Source organism: Didymosphaeria variabile (genome assembly GCF_027946475.1).
Source record: "Didymosphaeria variabile strain IMI 356815 chromosome Unknown scaffold_6, whole genome shotgun sequence".
Taxonomy (NCBI): Eukaryota; Fungi; Ascomycota; class Dothideomycetes; order Pleosporales; family Didymosphaeriaceae; genus Didymosphaeria; species Didymosphaeria variabile.
This window is the reverse complement of record NW_026611625.1, coordinates 2,080,060-2,104,869: the sequence shown is the minus strand read 5'-3', so window position 1 is coordinate 2,104,869 and position 24,810 is coordinate 2,080,060. Positions and strand designations below refer to the sequence as shown.

The 24,810-nt window shown below is 50.6% G+C and overlaps 8 protein-coding genes across 8 annotated transcripts; 5 read left to right on the top strand and 3 right to left on the bottom strand.

Moving 5' to 3' along the window:
* Positions 1-1,653: 1,653 nt before the first annotated feature.
* Positions 1,654-3,382, bottom strand: NAG5 (N-acetylglucosamine kinase 1; the record flags this gene model as incomplete). The annotated part of the gene is made up of 3 exons (XM_056217359.1): positions 1,654-2,508; positions 2,562-2,676; positions 2,727-3,382. The coding sequence occupies 3 exons, from the start codon at positions 3,380-3,382 to the stop codon at positions 1,654-1,656; spliced, it is 1,626 nt and encodes a 541-aa protein (XP_056068915.1).
* Positions 3,383-4,459: 1,077 nt separating this feature from the next.
* Positions 4,460-6,136, bottom strand: N0V89_008605 (uncharacterized protein; the record flags this gene model as incomplete). The annotated part of the gene is made up of 3 exons (XM_056217358.1): positions 4,460-4,772; positions 4,823-5,484; positions 5,564-6,136. 3 exons carry the CDS (start codon positions 6,134-6,136, stop codon positions 4,460-4,462), a joined length of 1,548 nt encoding a protein of 515 aa, XP_056068914.1.
* Positions 6,137-7,037: 901 nt separating this feature from the next.
* Positions 7,038-8,524, top strand: NAG1_1 (Glucosamine-6-phosphate isomerase (Glucosamine-6-phosphate deaminase) (GNPDA) (GlcN6P deaminase); the record flags this gene model as incomplete). Its single annotated transcript, XM_056217357.1, has 6 exons — positions 7,038-7,042; positions 7,227-7,288; positions 7,342-7,490; positions 7,589-7,960; positions 8,008-8,181; positions 8,234-8,524. The coding sequence occupies 6 exons, from the start codon at positions 7,038-7,040 to the stop codon at positions 8,522-8,524; spliced, it is 1,053 nt and encodes a 350-aa protein (XP_056068913.1).
* A 694-nt stretch (positions 8,525-9,218) lies between these two features.
* N0V89_008603 (uncharacterized protein) lies at positions 9,219-10,871 on the top strand (the record flags this gene model as incomplete). Its single annotated transcript, XM_056217356.1, has 2 exons — positions 9,219-9,538; positions 9,587-10,871. 2 exons carry the CDS (start codon positions 9,219-9,221, stop codon positions 10,869-10,871), a joined length of 1,605 nt encoding a protein of 534 aa, XP_056068912.1.
* Positions 10,872-12,270: 1,399 nt separating this feature from the next.
* On the bottom strand, positions 12,271-13,224 carry N0V89_008602 (uncharacterized protein; the record flags this gene model as incomplete). The annotated part of the gene is made up of 3 exons (XM_056217355.1): positions 12,271-12,896; positions 12,995-13,139; positions 13,207-13,224. The coding sequence occupies 3 exons, from the start codon at positions 13,222-13,224 to the stop codon at positions 12,271-12,273; spliced, it is 789 nt and encodes a 262-aa protein (XP_056068911.1).
* An 810-nt stretch (positions 13,225-14,034) lies between these two features.
* On the top strand, positions 14,035-14,869 carry N0V89_008601 (uncharacterized protein; the record flags this gene model as incomplete). The annotated part of the gene is made up of 3 exons (XM_056217354.1): positions 14,035-14,136; positions 14,192-14,628; positions 14,842-14,869. The coding sequence occupies 3 exons, from the start codon at positions 14,035-14,037 to the stop codon at positions 14,867-14,869; spliced, it is 567 nt and encodes a 188-aa protein (XP_056068910.1).
* An 893-nt stretch (positions 14,870-15,762) lies between these two features.
* NIC96 (nuclear pore complex subunit) lies at positions 15,763-19,516 on the top strand (the record flags this gene model as incomplete). The annotated part of the gene is made up of 3 exons (XM_056217353.1): positions 15,763-15,767; positions 15,995-19,139; positions 19,196-19,516. 3 exons carry the CDS (start codon positions 15,763-15,765, stop codon positions 19,514-19,516), a joined length of 3,471 nt encoding a protein of 1,156 aa, XP_056068909.1.
* Positions 19,517-20,226: 710 nt separating this feature from the next.
* On the top strand, positions 20,227-21,039 carry N0V89_008599 (uncharacterized protein; the record flags this gene model as incomplete). The annotated part of the gene is made up of 1 exon (XM_056217352.1): positions 20,227-21,039. The coding sequence occupies one exon, from the start codon at positions 20,227-20,229 to the stop codon at positions 21,037-21,039; it is 813 nt and encodes a 270-aa protein (XP_056068908.1).
* Between the last annotated feature and the right edge of the window lie 3,771 nt (positions 21,040-24,810).

Here is a 24,810-nt window from a genome sequence, read left to right as displayed (position 1 = left end):
ATGCGCAGCTGAGAACGAAAGTGCACGTACACCTTCCTCTCGTAGCAGATGCGCAATTTTTCTCCGCACCACGATTATTGTCGCAGCCGTGCAATAAACAGTTTGCCGGTATCCCGACGTTTGGGCTGGATCTCCGAGGTTGAGTGGAGCATGTGGTCCCCTCGGGTTGCATCGCGGGCGTCCATTATTGTATCGTATGCGGGAGAGTACATCACTACCGCGACTAGCTTAGCTTAGCCGAGACCAGGCCGAAGCGAGGTAAGAAGAAGCGCTGTATGCCTACGTGAAGTGGACACCAACGATTTGCCAGAGTGGACCATGGCGCTGAGTAGCCACGCGGAGTTCCTGTAGGCGCAGGTAGCGTGGATAGGAGCACGGTAGCAAAAGCGCTGCGAGGTTGTAACCACAGACGGGCATTCATCTCCGCACGTCCGTATGCGAGCGGCAGACGACGGGTGATGGAAGACTTCATGTGGTTCCTGCAAAAATGTGATGGACAATGTATCATCGTGGTCGTACTGCATGCACTACCTCTCGAGACATGGTCGTCTGTTTCCGGGCCCCGGCTTGTCTCTTGTCGGTATGCTTCTCTTCTTTAGAAACGCCGAGCATACATCCACCCATCTATGCCGCTGTATGCAGTGTGAGGCTGCATGGCTTCAGTGAAAAGCGCTGCGACGATATGCGCGCATTTCAGGGGTACGTCGAGAAAGGTAAGAGCCTGCTCTGTTCTCGCTGTCCGTGAGGCAGCGGATACCGACCAAACGTGCGCCCGTCATGCAACAATGCCATTGTCTCGTGTTCATAAAAACAACACGGTAGGACACCGATGTCTCACTGTGACAACAAGGGCTCGATATGTGGCGCCTGTCGCCGCGATGGGCACTACTGCTCACCATGTACTCGCCAGCCGTCTAGCATTCAGTGGGAAGGATGGTGACAGGCGAGGCAAAAGCACGTCCGAGTACGAGTTCCAGACATGGTATCAAGTCCAGCGCAATACGCTGCAATACGACTGTGCAGTGCGCAGTAGTCGTCGAAAGAATATGTTCGCTAGTGGCTAAGATTAGAAGCAAGGAACTTTGTAAGAGATAGATAGCGGGGTTATTCGATCGGTACATTTGGAAAGAATTTCGGAATATATGCTCCGACCGATCTAGAGTTACCTTGAGTGCCTAGCTGAACTAGCCGGGTAGAGGTAGGAACTTTCCGAGATACCTGTGGTCACACATCTCAAAAGAATACTTCGGCAACTGCTCGTATGCATGTGGCGACTTCTCAGAGGCTTGAAAGGAACACAAATGAGAGCAAGTGAAACTTGGTGATATCAGTGACTTTTATTTTAGTCTCAGGCAGAATAGGCCCGAAGAGGCCTGGTTGCCATCCAAACGCCGTAGGGAGCTTGCCCTTATGCACTTCCCGCGCTCCTATGCCACGATGATGCGCCGCATCCCATCGATCCCGTTCGTCGTCTCGATCATCAAGATGCAGAAAAATAGTAAGAGCGCGAAGCAATGCAACGAAATGAGACCCAATGTCTACACAACCCACCGTTGCGTCAGGACCGAACAGGACGAGAGAAATGCTCCATTCCATGTATATACAAATTAACATTGCTTAGCGGGGTATAAAGCTGTACTTCCAACAACATACTTATTCTTCGAGACAGCATACTGCAACAGCAGCACCGAAGATGGCAGATTCAATGGCGATCTCGAGAGAAATCGGCCTTGGCTCCGCTCCAGAGGCGGCAGTCAACTCATCCAGATGCGACTGGCAAAGCTCGCGGAACAGTGGATACTTTTCGATAATAGATCCGTTGCATCCAATCGCCATCTTGCCAGCAGTGGCTGGTGTCAGGCCCTCTGATGTTGTGCGGAGAATCCATAACGAGTGGATCCCGGCGGCTAGGAAGGCAGCTGCGCGGTGAGCCACGAGTTGAGAAATTTGTCGGATGAAGTGGATGTCGTTATAAGTGGGAGGTCTGCTGAGTGGATGTTTCGTTTGGAATAAAGCGACGCCGTTGGTCAGGTTCTTGGACGTATCCATCTCTAAAGCTGCAATGGTACCCGCATCAAGCGAATACGCTTCGTTGAGTTTGTCCGGCAATTCTCCTCCGAACAGCCCCGCTGTACGTACTGCCTCTACTATGATCAATCGGACAAGCTCTCCCAGGTAGCGACCGCTGATCATGTGCTCAAAAGGCTGGAAATCCGGGCGGACATGGGCGTCGTTGAGCTGCTCGTCCCATCGTGTCATTGGGAATACGGTCTTACCGCCGAACATGCTGAGTTCGGTGTTGACAAGAACGTGGGTTGCCTCGTCTCGCCATTTCTGCGGGTATCCTTTATACTTGGAAGAAGCCAGAGTTGAAGTGGGGAGATGCACGGCAATGTTGAAGCCTGTGCCAAGAATAACGGCAAATCGTGTTGCTGGGTCTTCGTAGGCACGTGACAACAACGTTGCTGCCGAATCGTTGACTATCGAGTCTAGTCGCACAGGCAGATGCTTGAGCAGTGTCAGCGTCAAGTTGGATGGGACCAGAGTGTGTGTCCCCTCACCCTCGTTCTGCAAGGGGCCATGATCAGCTCGCTCAGGTCTTGGCCAAGCGTGCCCTCAGTCGCACGGAAGCCTTTGCCCATGGCAAGAAGGTTGCCAGAGCGAGTTGATGTTTGCCTAGCGACAGGTCAGTCGGGGAATCAGCGAGCGATTACGCGACCACGTACTCGATGGGGAAGGACCAGGCTAGGCCCATGGCGAAGGTGCCGGCGCCATTGATCCTCTTCAGCTGCGGATCTGAGATGGCTGTCTCGATCTTCTCGGCCATCCAGTCGAAGAATTGAGTACCGCGGAGGTGTCGTACCGAGTTGTCGATCTTGTAACTCTTCATGTTGACGATGCGCATACTCTTGGCGACGGGTTGGTGGCCGTTTAGCTCCACGACAGCGACGCGGAAGGTAGAACCACCGACGTCCAGCGCCAGATAGGTGCCCTGTTCGAGGCCGGTGGGGAGCTTGTGGTTGTATGAAGGCAGCATGCAAATGTCGCTCGCCTGGAGCTTCGGCGCAAACTGGTCATGCAGCCTCCCGGACATGTGCAGCAGCTGTGCAGGGTCCAGTGGAGCCTCAAGCAGGCGCTGGATCTCGCGCAACAGGTCGTCCATGGACCGGTCATAGGTCCGCACGGCATCGCGGGTGCGCCTCCGCGAAGGCAGCGACGGCAGCACGGAATGGAGGAGCGAGGGCAACATGGCGAGACGTTCCAGAGCCGCAAGTAGGCTCTGCCAGAAGTCAAACATGGGCTTCTTGTACCAGCAGACGCGAGGCTGTTGGGCGGGGGGACTGCTGGCGTGGTGGGCGCAGTCGTTGTCGGGAAAGGTCATACGGCGGCTTTTGAAGCGTTTCAGCAGGTGCGAGGGTGGTAGATGGAGGTTGGACGACGGTGACAGCGGGGCCAGGTGGTCCTGAGGGTTGATTGCAGGCGTATATCAGACTCGCAGCGAGCACGAGATGTCGGGCGGTCAGGACGGCGCTACCACACAAACCGTGGCATCCAGCGAGCGATGTCGCAAACGGCTCTTAAGCATGGTTGTACGGCTTATGGCATAATAGGGAGAGGGTTGTATCCGCTAGAGGCACACTTGGGAAATCCTCCGGCAAGCAGACACGCAGAACGGCAGCGCAGGTGTCCTTACAGCGGGGCTGGGGTGGGCTCTCAGGGCAGGGCGGGCAGAGGCGCCGTCCGACGGTGGGTGGGACGGCCAGGCACGCAGCACACGTAGCGAGAGGCAAGCGGTGCATTTGCAGGGCGTGATGGCGAGATGCTGTGGTGGCCATGTTTCGCGGCGAGGATGCTACCGTTACTCCAGCCTAGCCGCCTTGGGCCCACACACAGCGTCCCACGGCCCATGCACCTAGCGCCCGCTCATCAGCCAGATTGGCGATCGCTGGCAAGCAGCCTCTCCCGGCATTGAGCCGACTCCACGGCGTCGCATCCAGCCTCGACTACCAGAGGCTTTGAAACACGGACTTGTCCCCTGGTGTAACCGTCCAAGCGCAATTGAGAACGAGCATGCCACTCGATCAAGCTCCTGCCGCCGTGCCTGATGGCCAACACGGAATGCCACTGCGCCCATCACCTGTCGACACGCCGTCGGCTGAGCGTCTCTGCCTCGCTACGCAAGCCCTTCGGCAGGCAAGACCAGCACCTCAGAAGGAAGCAGGGTGGGAGATTGCTCTTTGCATGCATCAATATGCGACTACCGGCGAACACTTCGTGGGAACAAGGTGCCAACGCCGGCGAATGCCTTGATTAAGGAAGGGATATCGTGCAGAAACCTCATGCAAGCGCCGCTCGAGACCATACAGGCAAATGTAGCCCTGCCCCAATCATGTACAAGAATGCCCAAGGAAAGTGGTATCAACAGCCTCCTCCGTCGTTATCAACACATTCAGCCGCTTCAGGCCTTCTCCGTCACCACCTCGCCTGCGGGCACGACGTGCGCCTTGGCTGCGACCTCGTCGATGGTCTCGTCGGTGAACCTGATGTCCTTCTCCAGCGCAACCGTGTCTTCGACCTTCCACAGAATGACCGGGAGGGCGATCAGCAAACTACCCGCAAGTAGGCCCCAGTTGGAGGCGAACATGTTCATGTAAGAAATCTTCCTGTCGTCCAATGCCCACGTGATGGCTCCACCGGCAGACTGGATGCCCTTGTAGAACCCAGCGAAGTTGGCAAGCTTGCGTCCGTTGTTCGTGAGCGCACCCATGAACCTGTTGAGCATTAGTTTTGCTTCCCACAGCCTCGCCGTCTCGGAACGTACCAGTAAACGCACGTCTGCCATGCAGCGTCGGAGAAACCATAGAACATGTACAAGACAAAGGGACCTGCGAACCCAGCATCGGTCCAGTCCTTCTTCGCGTTGAGGAATTCTGGCGCCACGCCATCTACACCTGTGCCAGGCTTGAGCGCCTCAGCCCATTCGCGAGTATAGGTTGTCTGGAATCTGTAACCGCAGCCCCAGACGATCATGATCAGAGCGAACAACGCAGCCCATGCAATCTTGGCGCGCATAGTACGGCGCACACCTTTGAAATCAAGAGCGAACCCGAAGACATAGGCACCGACGATTTGCATGGAATAGTAAACCACGCCATTGAGAGCTCGTGTGCGCGTGTTGAAGTAGGCAGCGTTGATTTCGGTGAAATGGTAGGCGTAGAACCAGTTGGACGACAAGAACATGGGAAACAGGGCCAAAATGTAGGGATCAGTGAAGAAGGTCTCCCAAAGGCCCATGATTTCCGAGGACCAAGATGGGTGCTTCATGACGATGACCTTGGAGCCATCATCGCGAATCACGTCCTTGGCGTCGACGAGTGTCCAAGAGAGTGCAGCGCCGATGAGGGTGAGGATCAAGAAACCTACGTAGGTTCCATCGCTGACCGTCACGGCTTCTGTGCTGTGGATGCTCTGGCCGAGGGGGATCTGTGACATTTGCGTCAGCTACACGTCCACGTCCACGTCCACGTCCACGTCCACGAGCGAAGCTCGTCGGGCAACTTACCAGACTACCGATGACAGCGCCCAGATTGAAGATCATCCAGAACCACGAGATGTAGCGGCCCTTTGAGTTCTCTGGAGGATACGACATCATGATGGCACCTTGTGCGCACCAGAGCAGACCAGCGCAGACGCCAAGAAGGGCGCCCGCGAAGGTGGTGAAGCCGAGGTTCTTTGTGTGGTTGTAGCAGAGGAAGGAGCCGACGTAGACGGAGTACCCAATGCCGCCAAAGGACAAAGCGGTGCGGATGCCGAGCTTGTTGGTGAAGGTACCGGCGAAGAAGCCGACGACGGAGAAGGTCGAGTAGAGAGCCGTGTTGGCGTGGTTGTTGGCGGTCGCGTCCATCTGGCCACCGCCGCCCATTCCGTTGATTGCGTTGAACATGCCCGGGCACATGAAGCACACAAAGGACACGATGAGCAGCTGCACGGGCGGCGAGGCATACCAGGGGAATCTGCCGAGGATCTTCTTGTATTTCCACGACTGCGGCAGTTCGAGCACGCCGTGGGGCTCGGTGACAGAGGCCTCCGGGGAGGAGACGTCGTGCGAGGCCTTCTTGGGATCGACTTCGGCCATGGTAGCGGGTGGGAGAGGTTGGCGCAAGGCAGCGCGAGGAAGGAGCGCGGGTCAGGAGCAGGCGAGGCGAGAAACGAGAGGCCCTCTGCTCTGCGAGGTTGCTGGGGCTCGCGATTGCGCGTGGACGTGATGCGTGAAAGGAGCGAGGATGGAGCGGCCATTTTAAGAAAGTGACCGTCAGCGAGGGCATCTCTCCGCGCTATGCCCCTGTGGGCCCCGTACAGTAGTGCTGGTGCACACGAGCAATTTGGACCCTGCCCCCGCGCCCCGAGCTGCGGTCGTGGTGGTGCAGGCGGCCAGTTCGTTTCGTTTCATGCCGCCCGCCTCCTGGTGCTGCTGCTCTCGGCCACTCGCCGCCCTGCGCACGCCGTCGAGCCACGCCCGGGTGAGCCTGCACGGCGGCGCGCTCGTCCTCTTCCTCTGCTGATAACACTAACGCCCCGGCCGGCGATCCACAGGCCATGCTGGGAAGAGGGCTAGCGCCCGCCACTCTGCAACGTCGCTGCCGCCCTCCCTCCCCCTCGACGACTGCCATCCCCGCACTCGACGCCGGCTCCTGAACGCCTGACCACCGCTCCCCAGCACCGCGATACGGCTATGCCTGCTGCGGCTGCTGCCCCCGGCGCCGCCTGCTCGTGCTGATAAGCGTCGTGTGCCGGCGAGCGCAACCTCATGGCGGCGTGGTATCGCATCGCACGGCGCGGCGCTGTGGCTCCTCGCTGGCGCCTTGTGTTACCACCCTCGCCTACCACCGCAATGCGTCGTGCCGCAACGAGCCGGGCGTGGTGAGCTTCTGTGGCCTTCTGTGACGGCGTTGTCGCATTGCCTCCTTTCATTCGCCGTGGCCGCCGTGACAAAGAAGACCCTGAGGCCGGGCAGCAGCATGCTACCCGCCCCGCCCATGACGTGAATGTGAACGTGAACGTGAACGCGAGAGCCGTAGAGAGTGATAAGTTGTGCCTGCCCGTTCGCTGCCCGTCCATCGTTGAGCGACTTGCTGCACCACCTGGACACAGCATACACACGCAAACCTAACCATGTATGCACATGCGCTTGCCTGTCCGGCTTGCACTCAGGCTGACCACTGCAGGCGCCTGATTATCAGAGACGATCCGCAGACCGCTTCCAGGTACATTGCGGACTACATCATTGGTGCTTGCTTCCGACCCTTGCCGTCCACAAGCTTCTGCTAACGCCGCTGTCAGAACGCATCAAAACGTTCGATCCAAGTCCGGAGCGTCCCTTCGTGCTGGGTCTGCCCACAGGAAGTAGCCCTGTCTTGACATATCAGTACCTCGTTCAGCGCCACAAAGCGGGCGACATATCCTTCCGCCATGTCGTCACTTTCAACATGGTGAGTTCTGTCGCGCGAGCCTCCCATCACCCTTGCGTGCGGCTGCATGTGCGGCTGTGCCACGCCGCTCCCATGTTTCAATGGCTGATCAGCTGCAGGACGAGTATGTCGGCATTCCGCGAGAGCACCCGGAAAGCTACCACAGCTTCATGTACAAACATTTCTTCTCACATGTAGACGTCCGGCCCGAGAACATCAACATTCTCAACGGCAATGCTCCCGACCTGGAAGCCGAATGTCAAGCATACGAGGACAAGATCGCCAACGTAGGAGGCATCGAGCTGTTCCTGGGCGGTATAGGACCTGATGGACATATTGCCTTCAACGAGCCTGGCTCCAGCCTCAAGTCTCGGACCCGCGTCAAAACTCTTGCCTATGATACTATTCTCGCGAATTCAAGATTTTTCGGGAACGATCTGGATCAAGTTCCCAGGATGGCCCTGACGGTTGGGGTCCAAACTGTATTGGATGTAAGCCTTCCGCCCAATGACATCTAAGCAACGCTAACGTGTACAAGGCGCGTGAAGTAGTCATCATCATCACTGGCGCGCACAAGGCTTTGGCTCTGCAAAAGTGCCTCGAAGAAGGCATCAACCACATGTGGACACTCTCGAGTCTTCAGCTGCACCCGCATCCGATGATCGTCATTGATGAGGATGCCACCCTGGAACTCAAAGTCAAGACCGTCAAAGTAAGCTCAGACGTCCAGCATTGTTCAGTCACGATCGCTCACCGTTGATTAGTACTTCAAAAGCATTGAGAAGGTCGCCACCGAACAGGGATTCCGACAGATGCTTCCTAGGATCAAGAAGCGCGACTCTGTCCATGAAGAGGATGACTTTTTGTCTGCGCCCAAACCCCAGCGCAATGGGCTCACGCTTGCCGTGCCGGCCCAAGACATGTCCCGCTCAGCCAGCCCTGCGTTGGAACCCATGAGCGCACGAATCTCCGGCAACGAGGCAAACGTCTTCCGTCCCGTCGACCTCAATAGCGAGCTGCAGTTTGGCCCCATGAGCGCCCGTGTCGCAGGTTAAACAAGCACGGAGGGATTGCCGAGGGTTTTGCCGGAGTACGGACATTCGTTTTGCATTGATCCTTCGTTTTGCCTATGGAGTTGGACACCATCGTTTGCTAGGAGCAAGACGAGGCTCTGCACCTGAGTTTTGGTGTGTGGGACTGTTGGCACCGTAGAGTAGAGTAGGATGCATCAACTGCGTAACTCGGACATAGAACCTTTTGTTGGTCGCATTTTCATAGAGGATGAGCATACCTTCGAGATACCCTGTACAAAGTAGATTCTGTAATGCATATACTGAATATATCTGTACGTCGATGCTGTGTGTTCCGTAGGTGTGCACGTTGTAATGCACCCCTTCTGAGTCGATAAAAGGGTGAATAAGCCCGCATCATTGCATTTGGCCAGTTATGAAGGGCGACGTTAGCGCTGGATGTTTTCTACAGGACGGTTATGTTCGCATTGGAAACGCCACGATGTTGTCCTCAGCCTTGCTGGCGCCGGCGATGTCGAATGGAGAAGAGAACCACGAGTGGAGCGACGCACGTGCACGTCGCTCCGTATTCGCAAGAGCCGAGGCACGTCACTTCCCCAGCTTCTTGGATAAGCCCGTCTTGTCGCAACACACAACAACACGCCGTGGCAGCATGTGAAATCCCTCGTTGAGAGCGCACACTCACGGTTTGCTCGCGCACACTCACGGTTTTCTCAGCATGTCATCTTCCAGCGTGTCCTCATCGGCCAATAGGCCCGAACAAAAGGAGGAGTTGGACCCGATCGTGCGCAACGCGTTGCGATACACCATCAGTCCGCGAGAATATCAGCTTCTGCACCAATACCTCCTTTCCCGCGCCCCTGCTGTCCGCAAACGCACGCTGCCGCCCAAGAGATACGACGCAATCGCAAATGGAGGTGACGATTACAATGCTGCAGCGATTCGGGCAAGTCTCAGGCTTGCGGTGGCGGCTTTCTCAGGCCTCAAGGCTTGGGATCTCGTAAAGACCAAGTTGCTGGCCCGAGATGCACCAAAGAGGTGAGCTGAAGCCACCATGCACTCTTCCGGTATGCTGACGCACTGAAGACCACAGCGCCCAATTCCTGTGTACAAATCCCCGAACGTCCGCTTGACCTGCTCGCTGTCCCTCATACTGCTGTTCCACCGCCTTCTACGCCGCTTCTTCAGCCGCCTCCGCGAGAGCCTCCTCACGCAGGAAGCGAAGCCGTTCCGACGGCGAAACCCTCGCATATCACGCTCGTTGACCTCTCGGCTTGCACCCGCCATCGGTTCCAGCCTAGCGGGCTTCTTTCTCGCAGTGTATCCTGGCGACCAATTGCGGATAACCATCGCCATTTACATCTTCACCAGGGCGTTGGAGTTCAGCTACAACTATATCGAAGAGCTGGGCTATTTCCGCAACAGGCCCCCATGGTTTGGCTCATGGATGCTCATGCCCGTAGCTTGTGGACAATTGCTGCACGCATTCGTCTTTGACCGCGACTGCTTCCCTGCGGCCTACGGCAAGTTCATCCTGGACAATTCCCCGGAGTATATCCAAGCAAGACCTGGAGGATACCCCAAACATCTCAAATGGCCGAGTACCTTCGACATCGTCGATAACCTAGCGCAAATTTCCAAAGAAGGATGGCCTTCCTTCACTTCGCCCATTATGTTTCCTAATTCAGAGACCTTACCGAGGAGCCTTACAGCCATAGCACCAATCACATCCCCGGCCCATCCAGCCATCAAACATTTATCATGCGCGCTCCTGCACCCAAATGATCCATCTTGTTTACGCACGTACGTTTCCTACTGGATCCAAGCCTTCCCCAAGGTCGCCCGCCTTTTCTCCATGATTTTCACAGCCCTCAGCCTGCCTCGCTACAAAAGCTTCCTCAACTCTCCCATCTCCACCCTAAACAAATTAGCAAAGAACGTCCTGCGTATGTCCATCTTCATCTGCGGTGCCATCGGCACGAGCTGGGGCTCCATCTGTCTCCTCCAGAATATATTCCCGAGGAATTTCCTCCCCACTCAGCGATGGTTTATAGGAGGTTTTCTGGGCGGAATGTGGGCGTTCTTGGAGCGGAAGAACGGTAGGGGTAACTTTTTGTACTCGGCACGCATGTCGATTGATTCGCTATGGAAGGTTGGTGTGAAGAGGGGATGGTGGCGCGGAATCAAGAACGGGGATGTCTTATTATTTGTGGTGAGTCTCGCAACGGTCAATGTGCTGTATGAGGTTGCGCCCACATCGGTAAGCAGTGGGGTGGCTAGAAAGGGGCTGGGTGTGTTAAGGGGTGAAGGGTGGATTGATAGGGCGACGCTCCCAAGGGTAGGCCAGGCGAATGATGGGGAAGAAGGATAGGGTCTTCATGTGGCATGATTGTCGATGGTACTATACATTCGAGCACTGTATAACGAGTCGAAGGACATGGTATACGATGTAGATTATGGCTCGCTGGCTTGATTATGCTTCGTTGCCACATTGAATGGGTCGCCTTTGACAACACTCGAGTTTCCGCTTTGAGAAAGGCCACTCACCTATGTGACGTGATCACTGGTGGCAGGCGATAAATACATGGTAGGGAAGTCTTTTGTCAGGTTCATACTGAAAAATCGTGTTCGGTTGATGAAACTTCTAGTATCATGCCGCGTAGAGCAATTTGTAGTGAGGGCGAGCTGCTTTGGGTCAATGCACGGGAAATTGACTTACATTTGCTGAAGACCATTGGGTCTCGCCCTTGCGCTGTGCCAACATATTGCGATCCAATTGCACTCTTGACGACGGCGAAGAGCCGGCTCAGTTCACTAAAGCCGTTAGCAAGCCTCAGCTATGCAGACAGTCCCATTCATTATGTTCTCCCACACTACGAGAGAAGCTCCGCGCAGGTCCCGCAACGTACACTGTTATTGGGAATGAAGCCATCAACAGGTATTCCTGCGTATAACCTATGCTTCATACTGCTACGGACAAGCAAGCCATCACCAGTCCTTGGCCGCAAGACAGTGATTCTTCATGCGCTGTTGACCACGAGTCTCCTCGCGTAAACCCACACGGTCCGTACTTCTTCGGCTACGATAAGTACACTATACGTCAAGAGTACATCCTGGGGACACCGCAGTCCAGATTTGCAACGCATACGGCCTGCACGCTCAGCGGTATAGGCTAGGCTGCCTCATTAGCTACCATACCTAGGTAGTCAACTTATAGACGATCTTCCTGACATCTTGAAACAAGGCACTGGGTCGGCCACTCTAATATATATACAACCAGCGATCAAATTTCGTAGAGCATTACTCCGTGCACCACGTTATAAACATGGCATATGGTACGAGATATTTGATAAGCTTCAATTGCACGAGTATTACTGTTTCTGCGCTATGATCTGAATCATACACGATGTAGTATGACAAAAGATTGCTGTATTTGACGATCCTACTGTAACGCAATGATCCAAAAGCAGCTAAAGCAAAATTCATTGCTGATGGAACAACGAAGGCTGCCCACGACAACCAAATTGCTATCTAAGAGAATTAACGAGTGTGAGAGCCGACGAGCAACCATGCACAACCACAACTACTACATCTCCCGAATTCGGCCATTTAGCGTCTTTCAGATATTTCATCCTATGAGAGACTTGACGATGAGATCTGCAAACGTTACACCAACTCTCGGGGACAGCTTTCAGACGCGCCGTGTCTCGTGAATGGTTCGCTCATAGTCAGTTCCATAAGTGTGCGGAAACATCACGCTCGACCGAGCTTCAGCCCATTAGAGTCTCTTCGAGGCTGTCTCGAAACATAGCGACACGCTGCGGCGTGGGCATGCTCAGACCGTGCCACATCCAAAAGTCCTCGAACACAAGAATGTCCATACCAGCTCGCTTGTCTCCTTTGCGCAGCCCGACAGCCTGCAGCCAGTTGCGGGCCATGTGATAGAACGTTTGAGCGGCGTCTTTCACATTGCCGTTCTTAGACCACGTCAAGTCCAACTTCAGGCTCTGCAGGTTCTCGGCGAATGCTAGCAAGCTGAACGCTGTCTCAATGGACTGACCAGTACCGCGATTAAAGTGCAGATTTTCGCAGATAACGACATGCGAAAGATCGCGTACATGCAGTGAATAACGGCCGAGAAAGCTGGCAAGACCTTGTGCATCGAAGAAGTTGAAGGCATTTTGGCTGTAGAGAATCGGCGTCGCTTCATCGTGGATTTGCCTGTTGACGCGCAGCAGCTGGTGGACAATGTCTTTGTACTTCCTCTTTCCCGAATACTTCGATTGACGCACAGGTTTGGTTCGAGCCTTCGTATCATCGTCCAAGACTCGATGGATGTCAATGTGCCGGTCGGTCGCAGTAAGGGCGTGCTCATAGATCATATTCCGAATCTCACCTATACAGGTCAAATTGCTGCTTGAAGAAGCGTGAATGTTTGATGTGAAAGAAGTCCAGCATGCATGCGTATAGTGTTCGTGGCAGGATTTCACTCACCAGGTAACTCGAGAAACGGAAAACGCGACTCCTTCTGCTTCTTGGACTTCTTGGGGATTGAAGCCGCTTTCAGCCGCTTGGGTCGGGGTTGGTACTCGTCACCAGCACCTATGTCGTCGACGCCAGCGCCGAGCTGGGCGGACTTCTGCGTTTTGTTAGCCTGCCGATACAAGTAGAGATTGCTTAAGTAGTCAGTCGAAAGTAGTACTTACTCGAACTCGCTTGCTCATGACAGGTTATCTGGGTGCCAACTTCTCCGGGGATTCGGTTGAACGCACTCCTGTCGAGCGAAGGCGAGAAGATGAAGTGGCAGAAGTGAGGGCGTGGGCTGCTTTATGCGCGGCGGTCTAGCAGTGCTTGATGCTAGCGCGTATGCACAGACCTAAGGTACCTATGGTATACAAGTTCGAAAGGTTAGGGCGCAATGGATAGGACGTGAATAGCCTTTGGCACGAGTGAAAGCAAGGAGATAGGTGGCATGTTCGTTGCAGCACTCGAGGTGAAAATCCCAACGTAAAGTCTCAGAAGAGGGAGCGTTTCTGCAATAAAGCAAAACCGATGTAGTATCTCTACACATTGCTGAGGATTAGAATCCATCCAGCAGGCGGGTCCGTCACAGTCAGTGTTGATATACGTCCATGAAGCGGTTTCGTCTCAATGTTTTTGTACATATGGTACCTAGGTATGCATTCACTGTTCAGCCCACAAGGTGCTGCGCTACGTCCCGATACCCTCACCCAGATCTGCATTGCATCTTCTCGATTGAGTTCGCCAGAAGATGGTTGGACTGCAGAGTCGACTCGAGTCAGGTGACAGGCGCGGGACCCCGGGAGCGAATCCACTGTAACCGCGTCTGTGGAGAAGGTCTTGGCAACCCAGGAATTCCATTGATGGGGGCACGGCTACAATGCAGAGCCTCTATATTCACATATGCAATATTCAATAGACACATCCACGCTTCGTTTTCTTACTTGGTATAGCTCGCCGCGCTTTTGCTCTCCGACATTGTATTTTCAGTGATTCCTAGCACCCACTCTACCATGGCTGCCGCAGAAGTATCCCAAACAGTGCCGACGAGCGCAGATTACGACGAAGCACAATGCATAGCAGCACTCGCGCAGCTGGAGCGTATGAAGCACCAGGTAGATCGCCTCCATAATGCTGCTGTAAAAACTCCACACTAAACCAATGTCATAGCTTGATGACTTGCGACTCACGCTTCCCCGCATCGTCGAGCCTTTTCACCTGCCCTCCAAGCCTCCGATGTTCCACGCCTTCAAAGACAATTTAATAAAAGCGCAACGCGACATGAAAACATTTCGATCGCAGTGGCACGGCCAGGAGACGCAGAGTATTCTCGAACACGCAAGGAAGAGCGCGACAGTGAATCCAGATTTGAGCGCAGGTGTGCAGGTCCAACAGTACGGCTGGATAGAGAAGGAGGAGAAGGAAAGAGAGGCCGCAAATATCAGCAGGGACGGAGAAGAGCGTGCTGAAGACACAAGCATTCGCGTCACCCAAGAAGAGCGAGAGAGGGTTGTGGAACAGTGGAGGAAGACATATCCATCGATCAAGATGGTGGAGAAGAATGAAGGCAAACAATTATTGATACCGTTCGTCGCCGACTCTACCAGGTACCTTTTTCGAGTCACAATCTGTGAAGATGCAAGTGCATCTTGTGCTTTCCAGGCCGAGTGCGAGGGCACAGGTGAACCATTCACATCCGTGACGAGATGTCTTGCTTTACGCCCAAATCCGAATGATCTGAAGTATCTGTTGGTACGTCGAAAAAACATGATTTGCGCATATACAAGCAGCAACAACAACGGGAGACTGATTATGTACAGGATATGGTTGCAGCATACAAGACAGTGAGAGGACTCCACTGTGGGAAATGCAATCGAATGCTCGATGACGATACAACAAAGCCGGTTGCCAGAAGGAGCCGCCAGGTTGTTGGCGCTAACGAGACGTCCGAAACGGTCTGGGAGCCCTTACATGAGAGATGTTTACCATGACATCCAAACCTTCGCAGCTCTGTTGATCCAGGACATGCTCAGATGTTGCTCATATTCTGACCCGGTGCGCGCGGATCCCAATCTTTCTGCTGATACCAAATCCCCTCCACGTCCCGATACTGATGAGGCCATGGAGAGTCTTTTTGTGGCCCCTGCCACACTGCGTCTGTCCACATATTGCGGCGATAGTCTTCGTACTTCCGCGTATCGAAATTGTACCTCTTCAATCCGTTCCCCACCCAACACGGTTCCCTGAATCTCTGTTGCCCCTGCCATTGGGGGGTACCAGTCAACCAGGGATCGAGCAATCTGCGGTCGAGGTGTGACCAGTTGGACCATTTCCCTTTCAACGGTCGGTTGCAGACGTAGTCGCCGTTCTGGGCACCGATGGAAAGATGAATGTCAGGTCCCTTACCCTGCAAGATGTCCTTCAAGCGCCCAAGCTTGCCTCTGTCCTTGTCTTTTGGCCAGACCAGGTGATAATATGGCTTGACCTTTCTTCGACGTACACCGTTCTGATACCATCCTTTGATACCCGGCTGGTACCATCCATTCCCAGCCTGTGCGGGGATGTGCAAGTATTCTGCTGGATCCAATCTTCCAGCGTTATAATAACCCACGCGTCTATATCGAGGCGGAACTGCCATTGCGGCTGCTGAACCGGCTCTTCCAAGTTTGACAAGATAATATAGACAGGAGGGACAGGAGACGTCGGCGCTTTAAAGTACCATTTGAGTCATACGGGCCAGGATGGAGTCATGGCATGAGCGTTGAAGCATTTACTGGCCAGATCAGACACTGCGGAGGCAAACAACCGTCGCAAATACATCACTCTGTCAAACAAAGGCCCCACTTGTACTGAAAGGCTAGCGTATGTAGTGCTGCGCGTCTAACCCTTGCGGCTCCAAGCGTGGCCCGAGCTCCCCGGCGCAACGCGATCTCGTTTTATGTTCTCGAGCTGCGGAGGGCAATCAACACGCAGCACCGCCGCCGCCAACGCACCACTCGATCCCACCGCGAACATGAGCCTTTTCGGCAATCTGGGCGGCAACCAGCCCGCGTCCAGCGCGCCCAAGTCTTTGTTTGGCAACCTTCCCACCGCATCGACGGCCAGCACGCCCAGCTTGTTCTCAGGCTTGGGTGCCTCGACGAGCACTCCAGCAGGCTCGTCGACAACGACAGCTCCCGGTGGATCTGGGCTGTTCTCCGGCCTCGGGGGAGGAGCTTCGTCAGCCGCGCCTACGCCTTCGCTGTTCCCCTCGCTTGGAGGCGCATCATCGCAACCGCAATCGACGGGCTTATTCGCGACCAAGCCCGCTGACCAGGCGCAGCAGCCGCCGTCGACAAATCCGTTTGCTAGCAATCGCCTTTCCACCACAGGCAATGCACCCAGCGCGGCCGGCACGCAACCATCAGCTTCGACGGGTGCCTTCGGCAGCAATCGCTTTGGCAGCACGGCCAATGCGCAGCAGACAGGTGGTCTTGGACAATCGACCCTATTCGGTGCCTCGTCCGCGCAGCCACAAGACCAGCAACAGCAGGCAGGTGGTCCTCTGTCACAGTCAAGCGCAGGCACCTCAGCACACTTCGACCACCTCCTCGAGAGAAGCCGCAAACGTAATGCTGGCGAAAACGGCTTCGGCGGTTTTGGTGAGCTGCCTACATTGCAGCTGGGACTGGGAGACATTGCACGCAAGGTGCGAAATCTTGGTCAAGGGGGACCTTCGGCGAACCAGGCGCAAGATCGTACAGCGCATTATCTGCTCTCCGCTTCGGGCGTGAAGTTGGGCAGTACCCTCCGCGACCTCAACCAATTCTCGACCCAAGCTGGCGTCAGTGCCACAGCACCTGTCTCCAATCTGATGGATACAGATGTTGACAGCTACATCGCAAACCTACACTCACAATCCACCCTGGCCCTGATTCAGGAAGGTCTCGAGCAGTCTAAACGTGACTTCGATGCTTTCCTAGAAGATAATGTTCAGATCGAGTGGGACAAGCAACGGCAGAGAGTTTACGAGCACTTCGGTCTCGGCAGGCAAAGCGAGGAATTGGCGGCCTCTCAAGCTACGTTTGCTGGAGGGGCCACCCGAGGCGCGTTCGGACGGTCTACACGCAAGGGCCGTTCCATGGGTGCCAATTCGGTGAATGGCGCATCGTTTGCCGCTGCGACTGGCCCACCCGTTATTGGATCTGTCATGTCACCCTCCCAGAAGAGCACAATTAAAGGTGACTCTTCAGACAAGTCGATACTGGCTGGGCAGACTGGTTTCGGGGACCGCCACACCCGTGAAAAACAGGAAAAGTTCATGGGAGTCATCAAGAGACTCAACATCAGCAGACAAACAGAGCAGACTTTTCCCATTCTTGAGGAATTTGGAAAGATCGAACAAGACGCAGAGGGCGAAAACTCTGACCATTTTGTCCAAGCTTATCGAGCGCTTTCTTCCATCGTCACCACCGATCCATCGAAACCGGAAACACCCTTGACGCCGAAAGAGCGCTGCTTCCGTGCAGAATACTTGAACGACCAAGCAAACGCATTAGCTAGCGTTCAAAATCGCAAGCGAGTCCTTAACGGCTCTCGCACGTATCTGGAAAAGAAGTTCTTGGAACATGTTCAGGATGTCCTCAAGCGAAACGCTGCGGACGCGCGACCGGGCGGTGAACCTACCATGGTCAGCAAGATCCGTGGCTTTGTTAGGGCCAAGATAGCCCAGAAAGAATTAGGCGCGGAAATCGAACATTTGCAGAAGATTGGTGGTGACAGCGACGACTACCCTTGGGTCGTTCTGTTCTATCTTCTCCGAGGTGGCCTGGTCATGGACGCTGCCGCATATGTTCGCGAAAGGCGGAATTTCTTCCAGAATACCGACAGGAATTTCCAACCTGCAGTGGACCAATATGCACAGAGTCCAGACCGCCGTCTAGAGCCTGACATGCAGCAGAAGATCACCCACGTCCATTCCCAGCGGCAACGCATAGCTCCGTCCAACGATCCTTACCGCATGGCTTGTTATAAGATCATCGGCCGTTGCGAACTGACTCGAAAAAGTCTTGATTCGATCAACCAGGGTATGGAAGACTGGGTATGGCTGCAATTTAATCTTGCACGGGAGAGCAACCGAGCAGAAGAATCCGCCATGGAGGCCTATGGACTTGAGGAGATACGGCAGACGGTTACTGACATTGGCAAACGCCACTTCATGAACGACGATTCCGAAGCCGCTGGCGGACATGGCGTATACTTCTGGCTCGCCATTCTTGCCGGCATGTTTGAGTCAGCGGTCAGCTTTCTTTACCAGCACAACTACATTACTGCGGTGCATTTCGCAATCGCTCTGGACTACTATGGACTCTTGCGAGTCTCAAACTTCAACGAGGCAGGCGTGGAAATTCTTACTTACACTCAACAGCAACGACCCCAGTTCAATTTTGCCTGGGTGGTTGGTCGGTATACTGCCGATTTTAGAGCTGCCAGGGCCGATGCTGCTGCTGAATATTTGATCTTGATCTGTTTGAACTCAGATCTCCCCAGCGGGGCGGGCAAACAGCAAGCCGATGTGTGCCACGAGGCTTTGCGTGAGCTTGTCCTGGAGACACGAGAATTTGCGACGCTTCTTGGAGATGTTAGATCTAACGGACACGCCACTGACGGGCTCATCAAGGACCGCATAAAGCTCATCAAATTGACTGATGACGATGCGCTGGTCAACTCTATCACCAGCCTGGCAGCAAGGAAAGCTGACGAAGCTGGTCGCACCAACGATGCTGTACTGCTCAACCATCTCGCTGAACAGTATGAGAATGTTGTTTCGATCTTGTGCCGTGCCCTTTCCGAGGCTCTCTCTGTCGAGATCGGTCAGACACCGCTGCGTCTTGAACCGTTGAAGCCGCGACTTCCCGCTATGGAGCAACAGCAGGTTCAGGATATGGGCTCGAGTCTGAGTCTACTTGGCACTGACGACCCTGTCGAGCTTACACGCAGGGTGTCGGAGATGTATGACCGCGACCAGCTATGGCACAGGAACATCTCGCAGTCTAGCCGCCAGACTCTGGAGATCTTGTTCATGCTTAACCGGGCGAAGTCTGTGATTGAAGCTCAGCAATATACGCAAGCTCTGGACGTAAGTTACATGGCCTTTCTTGTTTATCCTGTTGAAGACACTGACAATCACCAAAGATCATACAAAGCCTACGCATTCTTCCTCTCGATTCCAAGGGCAGCCTCTCCGACATCCGCGCCTTTGCCAACAACTTTTCGGCCTTCGCTCCAGAGATTGCCCGCAACATTGGCAATGTGTTGCTTTGGTCTATCGGTTGCTGCTCGAAATATCGCGAAGTGCTGCTCAAAGGCACTTACGAGGATCCCACACGGCAAGCTCTGGCAGGGGAATTGGCACAGAAAGCAAAGGATCTCATGGTCTTTGCAGGTCTGATCAGGTACAAGTTGCCTCCGAGGGTGTTTGAGAGATTAGCACGGGAGGGTGGAGACGGTTATTAGATGGAGCTCGAAGAAGGAAGTGTCACACGAAGTCTACACGTTTTGGGCTAGCATGTTGTAGGACAGTCGAACGCACCCTATTGGGAATCGTTTGTAATAGATCATCTTGAGGATTGGTAGTCGATTGATTGTGGGAGGATTGCGGCCGGCGTTCATAGAAGCATCCCTGCTTCGGGAAGCAGTGAGTGGCGCAATACATTGCGTGTGAAAGTCTTGACTACCTCTGTATAGTTGATCTCCTTGAAAGCGTTAAAGAGCACCTGTCATCATGGAACTTTTTCGAAAAGCAACCGCATTAAGTAGCTTTCCACCTGTTTCTGATATCAAAAATCTGTAGGTTTGTACGGCATGCTCTGTGTTAGAGAACCCACATCGTCAAGGTACTCAAAAGCTGCATCAAGACCTCTTCATGCTTACTGCAAGGGTGTGAGGGCAGAGACCTCAAGCCTCGTTCTAGGGCCTCACTACGCCTTTTTGGGCATTTAGCGCCAACGAGGCCTCCAACCCTAGGCAGCAATGCTCATTAATAAACCACCTCTCCCACGTATAGTTGGCGAGATTCCGGAGCGAGATATATATACTGGCAATTTACATACACATAGCTTTCAGGCATGTTCTGATCTGTTTCGCTTGCAAGCAGCGCAGCGCAAACAACTTTGAACCGTCAATTGCCCTCAGCCATTTGTGTTTACAACCTGTGGACAACAACCATGCTAGACCTAGCAACTCGTCGAAAGATTTGCGAGGAAACAGTATCGCGGTCCGTATCCATTGCAAAGGAGACGCCCGGGGTGTCCCTCAGAAGTGTCTTCATACCCTCCCAGCTACCACCTCTCGACAAGGAACATCCTTCTTTTCCAGCTCTGACCCTCAAACCGGTGGAGATACACAATAGCGACGCCTTCGAACTCGCTCGCACACTAGGTCCGAGCAAAGGAAAAGTCGGTGTCTTGAACCTAGCAAGCAATGCAGAACCCGGCGGCGGTTGGCGATATACGCTCTCAAAAACTCAAGAAGAAGCTCTCTGCTACTCGTCGACCCTTTATCTAACTCTGAGACCCGAATGGTATCCTTGGTCAAACACAGGTCCGGATTCAATTGCCGGTATCTTCTCGCCCGATATCGTTGTTTTCAGGGATACAATCGACAATGAGCTCGTCGAGCTGCCTACCGCTGGAAGACACATAGTGTCTATAATGACAGTTGCAGCACCCTGCCTTCCGCGGCTTACGGAAGATTCAGCACAATTTGCGAACGCGAGCGACCTTGAGAATCTTCGCGAGAAGATTCTTCTAACGCTGAGGATGGCAGCTAAAAATGGGGTGACTAGTCTGGTGCTCGGAGCCATGGGATGTGGTGCATACAATTGTCCGCCTCAAGTTGTGGCACAGGAGATGAAGAATGCAATCGAGATGGATGAGTTCAAGGGCTGGTTCGAAGAAGTGCCCTTTGCAGTCTTTGCCGCTGGGCCTTCGGGTATGCGCAATTATGACGTGTTCAAGAAGGTTTTCCAGAGAGCGTGAGTCTCCTATGACCTAACGCTCTTCTAGTACGAACAGTTTTTTGAAATCCTATTTATTTGCTTGTCGTGCTCCTGAGTCCTCGCCGTTCACACCATATTCCTCCCAAACCCTGAGCACAACTCACAGCACTTGTTCGGCTTACGTCGTGCACTAGAAGATGTTTGTGCCAATACTTTCTTTAGAAACTTTCGACTTGCATTGGTGCGACTCTCTTTTGCCTTTGGTACCCTTTTAGGTCCTCCGACCCCATTCCGTGAACAGTGCGTCAATCACTGTTGCACAGAATTAGCGACAGCGACATAGATACTTTGCTTCAAAGCTTTGTTACAGGCTTCGAGTACCAAACCAAGGTACTGCTCAGGTACAACATTACGGGTGCCTGTGGCGCCAGCTTCTTCGACAGCGGAAGCATCTATCTCTCTAATGCCGAGATAGGAGACGTAAATGCATGCAAACCCGGATCAGCATAAGAAATACCATTGGCGATACACACAGATTCACTCAAAAGCGTAAATTCTTGTTCGGAGTATTGTTAACGGTGCTAGGCATGATTAGAGTTCAGAAACTTTGTGCAATCATGGTAACGGCCATGGCAAATGGTACGTCTTGCAGTCAGTTGACGTTCTGCGTTATCTGAAGAGCACATCTGGCGCCGAGGCCATAGAGAATCCTATATCCAACCTATATACGCGGGTTTGAGAATCGATTGATGTACGTCGAATGTGAGTATTGGTGCGTTGTAGCATCTGAGACGCATCAACTTCGTTCGTGGGCATTAGGTACCCGTTTTCCCGTTTCCCTGTTCGTTCCCAATAGCGTCATAAGGCCACCGAAATGCTCACGAGCACCCCGCACATATGAAAAAACGGTACGAAGATCTCAATTCTGGTGATAAGACTACCGCAAACCATGATGACGACTACGTTCGAAAGTATCAAAGAGATAGTGGGGACCCGGATTCCGAAAGAGACTGAGCGTGGACTACCCGAAATCAGAGAGGCAAGAAGTAGATGAAAAGAGAGAACCCAGAGAATAGACAGAAAGCGAAGACGCTGACAGATCGCATGGTCGTTGCAAGGCTTTGCGAGGAGGCACTAGGATTGCGTTAAATCAACACGTCAGACTTATATTGCAAAATCACCTGTGCCTTCATCGCCCATGTATGCTTGAGAAACGACGAAGGTAATTAGTGTGACGCTAAACACAACTCGCAGTGCAATTCTGGTGCTTTTCATAGGTTTTGCGACCACCTTGCCATGGAAGAATTTATGGAAAAGTTGGGTTCTAGAAGATATACCTTAGGTTATAACTATCGGCCTATAGGTGGTTAGTTAATCCACTTTAGTAGAGGTGTTATGGTAACGGAGATCTATTAACTAAATATAAATCACTAATTAATTATAACGAGAATATATCCTAATATAGAGTACTATTCTATATATTATTCTATAGTAAGATGTCCGCAAAACTTATATAAATATTAATAATATGGCTAGCACTTATTAGGATCTAGACCTAAGTAAGGGTTAGGACCTTATTTTATATTATAATAATACTTACTATTAGCTTACCTAGGTAGAGTATACGTTTTAACTATACTACTAGGTGCTAAAAGGATATTATGTAACTAATAGTTAATAAGTAATAGTTAATGAGTAATAGTTAATAAGTAATAGTTAATAAGTAATAGTTAATAAGTAATAGTTAATAAGTAATAGTTAATAAGTAATAGTTAATAAGTAATAGTTAATAAGTAATAGTTAATAAGTAATAGTTAATAAGTAATAGTTAATAAGTAATAGTTAATAAGTAATAGTTAATAAGTAATAGTTAATAAGTAATAGTTAACTACTACCTAAGCTAAGTATATAGGAGCGTAAGTATAAAGACCTTATACTTATATTTAACCTAAGTTTTAATCTATTATTTAGATTTACTTAGGTCTCTTTATTTTTATTATACTTTATAAGATACTTTTATATTAATAAGAACCCCTTATTACTTCCCTCTATAAGTCTTACCTAAAAACTAACCTTAACCTATTTAGGATTAGCTACCCTTCTTAGACTTAATATTTTAAATACCCTTAATATAACTATAAGAACTCCTACTTCTTCTATAGCTTTAGATAATATTACTATTACTCTAATAAGTAACTCTAAGAGTAAAGTGTATAAACCTAATTTATATTATAGTAATAAAAAGTATACTAATATCTAGCTTCTTTAGTTAGACCTCTATTTCTTTAAACTTAATAAATAACCTAAAGATAAATAAAAGGTTATCTTTATAGCTATTTATATATAAGGTAATACTAGAGAATAGATTTAACCCTATATAACTAAGTATCTAGAAATAGACCATAATAATAAAGATAAGGAATATATAGATAACTATATAGATATAGTTAATATTATTAAAGATTATACTAACTTTAAGAAATACCTTAAATAGATATTTAGAATTACTAATAAGGTACCTATTATAGTATAAAATATCTAAACTATCCTATAATAATAATTAGTAGCTAAATATATAGGAGAGTTTTATAAGAATGCTATATAACTTAACTAGAATAATAAGTTACTAATAATAATATATAAATAAAGTCTTAAAAACCTCTATAAGAAGAACTTCTACGCAGTAGAGGAATTATTAAAACTCTTAATAAATTATATAATAAATTAATTAGAATTAATAGAGAATAGTTTATACTATAATAGGAATTTTAATGTAACCTAAAGAATATTAGTTTTAGATAACTAGTACCTATAGTCTATAGGGTGCTACTAAAAGGACCTTAATATATATTATAAGACTCCTATAAATACTAGCTAATAGAAGATATCTAGTTTAACTACTTAGGTAAAAGAAAAGGAAAAGAACTAGGCTTTTATAAGCCTAATATATATATCTTAGATAGAACCTAATAATAGAGGACTAAGACTTATATATACTTTATATATAGTAAACTAGGCCATATTACTAGAAACTATAGATCTAAGAATAAGGTTATTAGATAGATAAACGTACTTACTATCCTAATAAAGGAGATTAAGGATAAAGAATAGACTATTATAAATACTATTAGTAACCTTATACTTAATAATAAATCTAGATTAGAACTATTAACTAATTTATAACTCTATAAGGATATAGAGGAAAAATAATCTAAAGAAAAGAATAAGGAAGTTAAATAAATACTAATACCTTACCTATAGTTTAAAGGTAAAGAAGTAATCTTTACTAATAGAATAAATATATAGGAATACTTAGATAAACTACTAATCTAACTATAAAAAGGAGATATATTATTATTATTTATAATAATCTTACTACTATTCTCTATACCACTAGAAGCTTATAACCAACGCCGATTAGAAATTATTATAAAAGAAGATAGATAATAGGTAGATTATAGATATATATAATAAGACTCTAACTAAGATTTCTATAATAAGGACCTAGATTATTCTTAGAAGTACTACCTAGACTACTAAAACCTATAGTACTTAAATATCTAATAGACTATATATAAATATAACTAGTACCTAATCTACTATAGAGCTAGGGAAATATATAAAAGTAAATAACTATAGTATAAGTAATAATACTACTAGTAATAGTATAATTACCTAATTAATAAATATAATAAACATTTATAGAATAAGTAAGAAAGACTATACTTTTTAAGTATAAATAATATATAAAATATAGTAACTAGTATACTCTATAATAGAATATATATCTAAAATAGATAGTAAACTTACT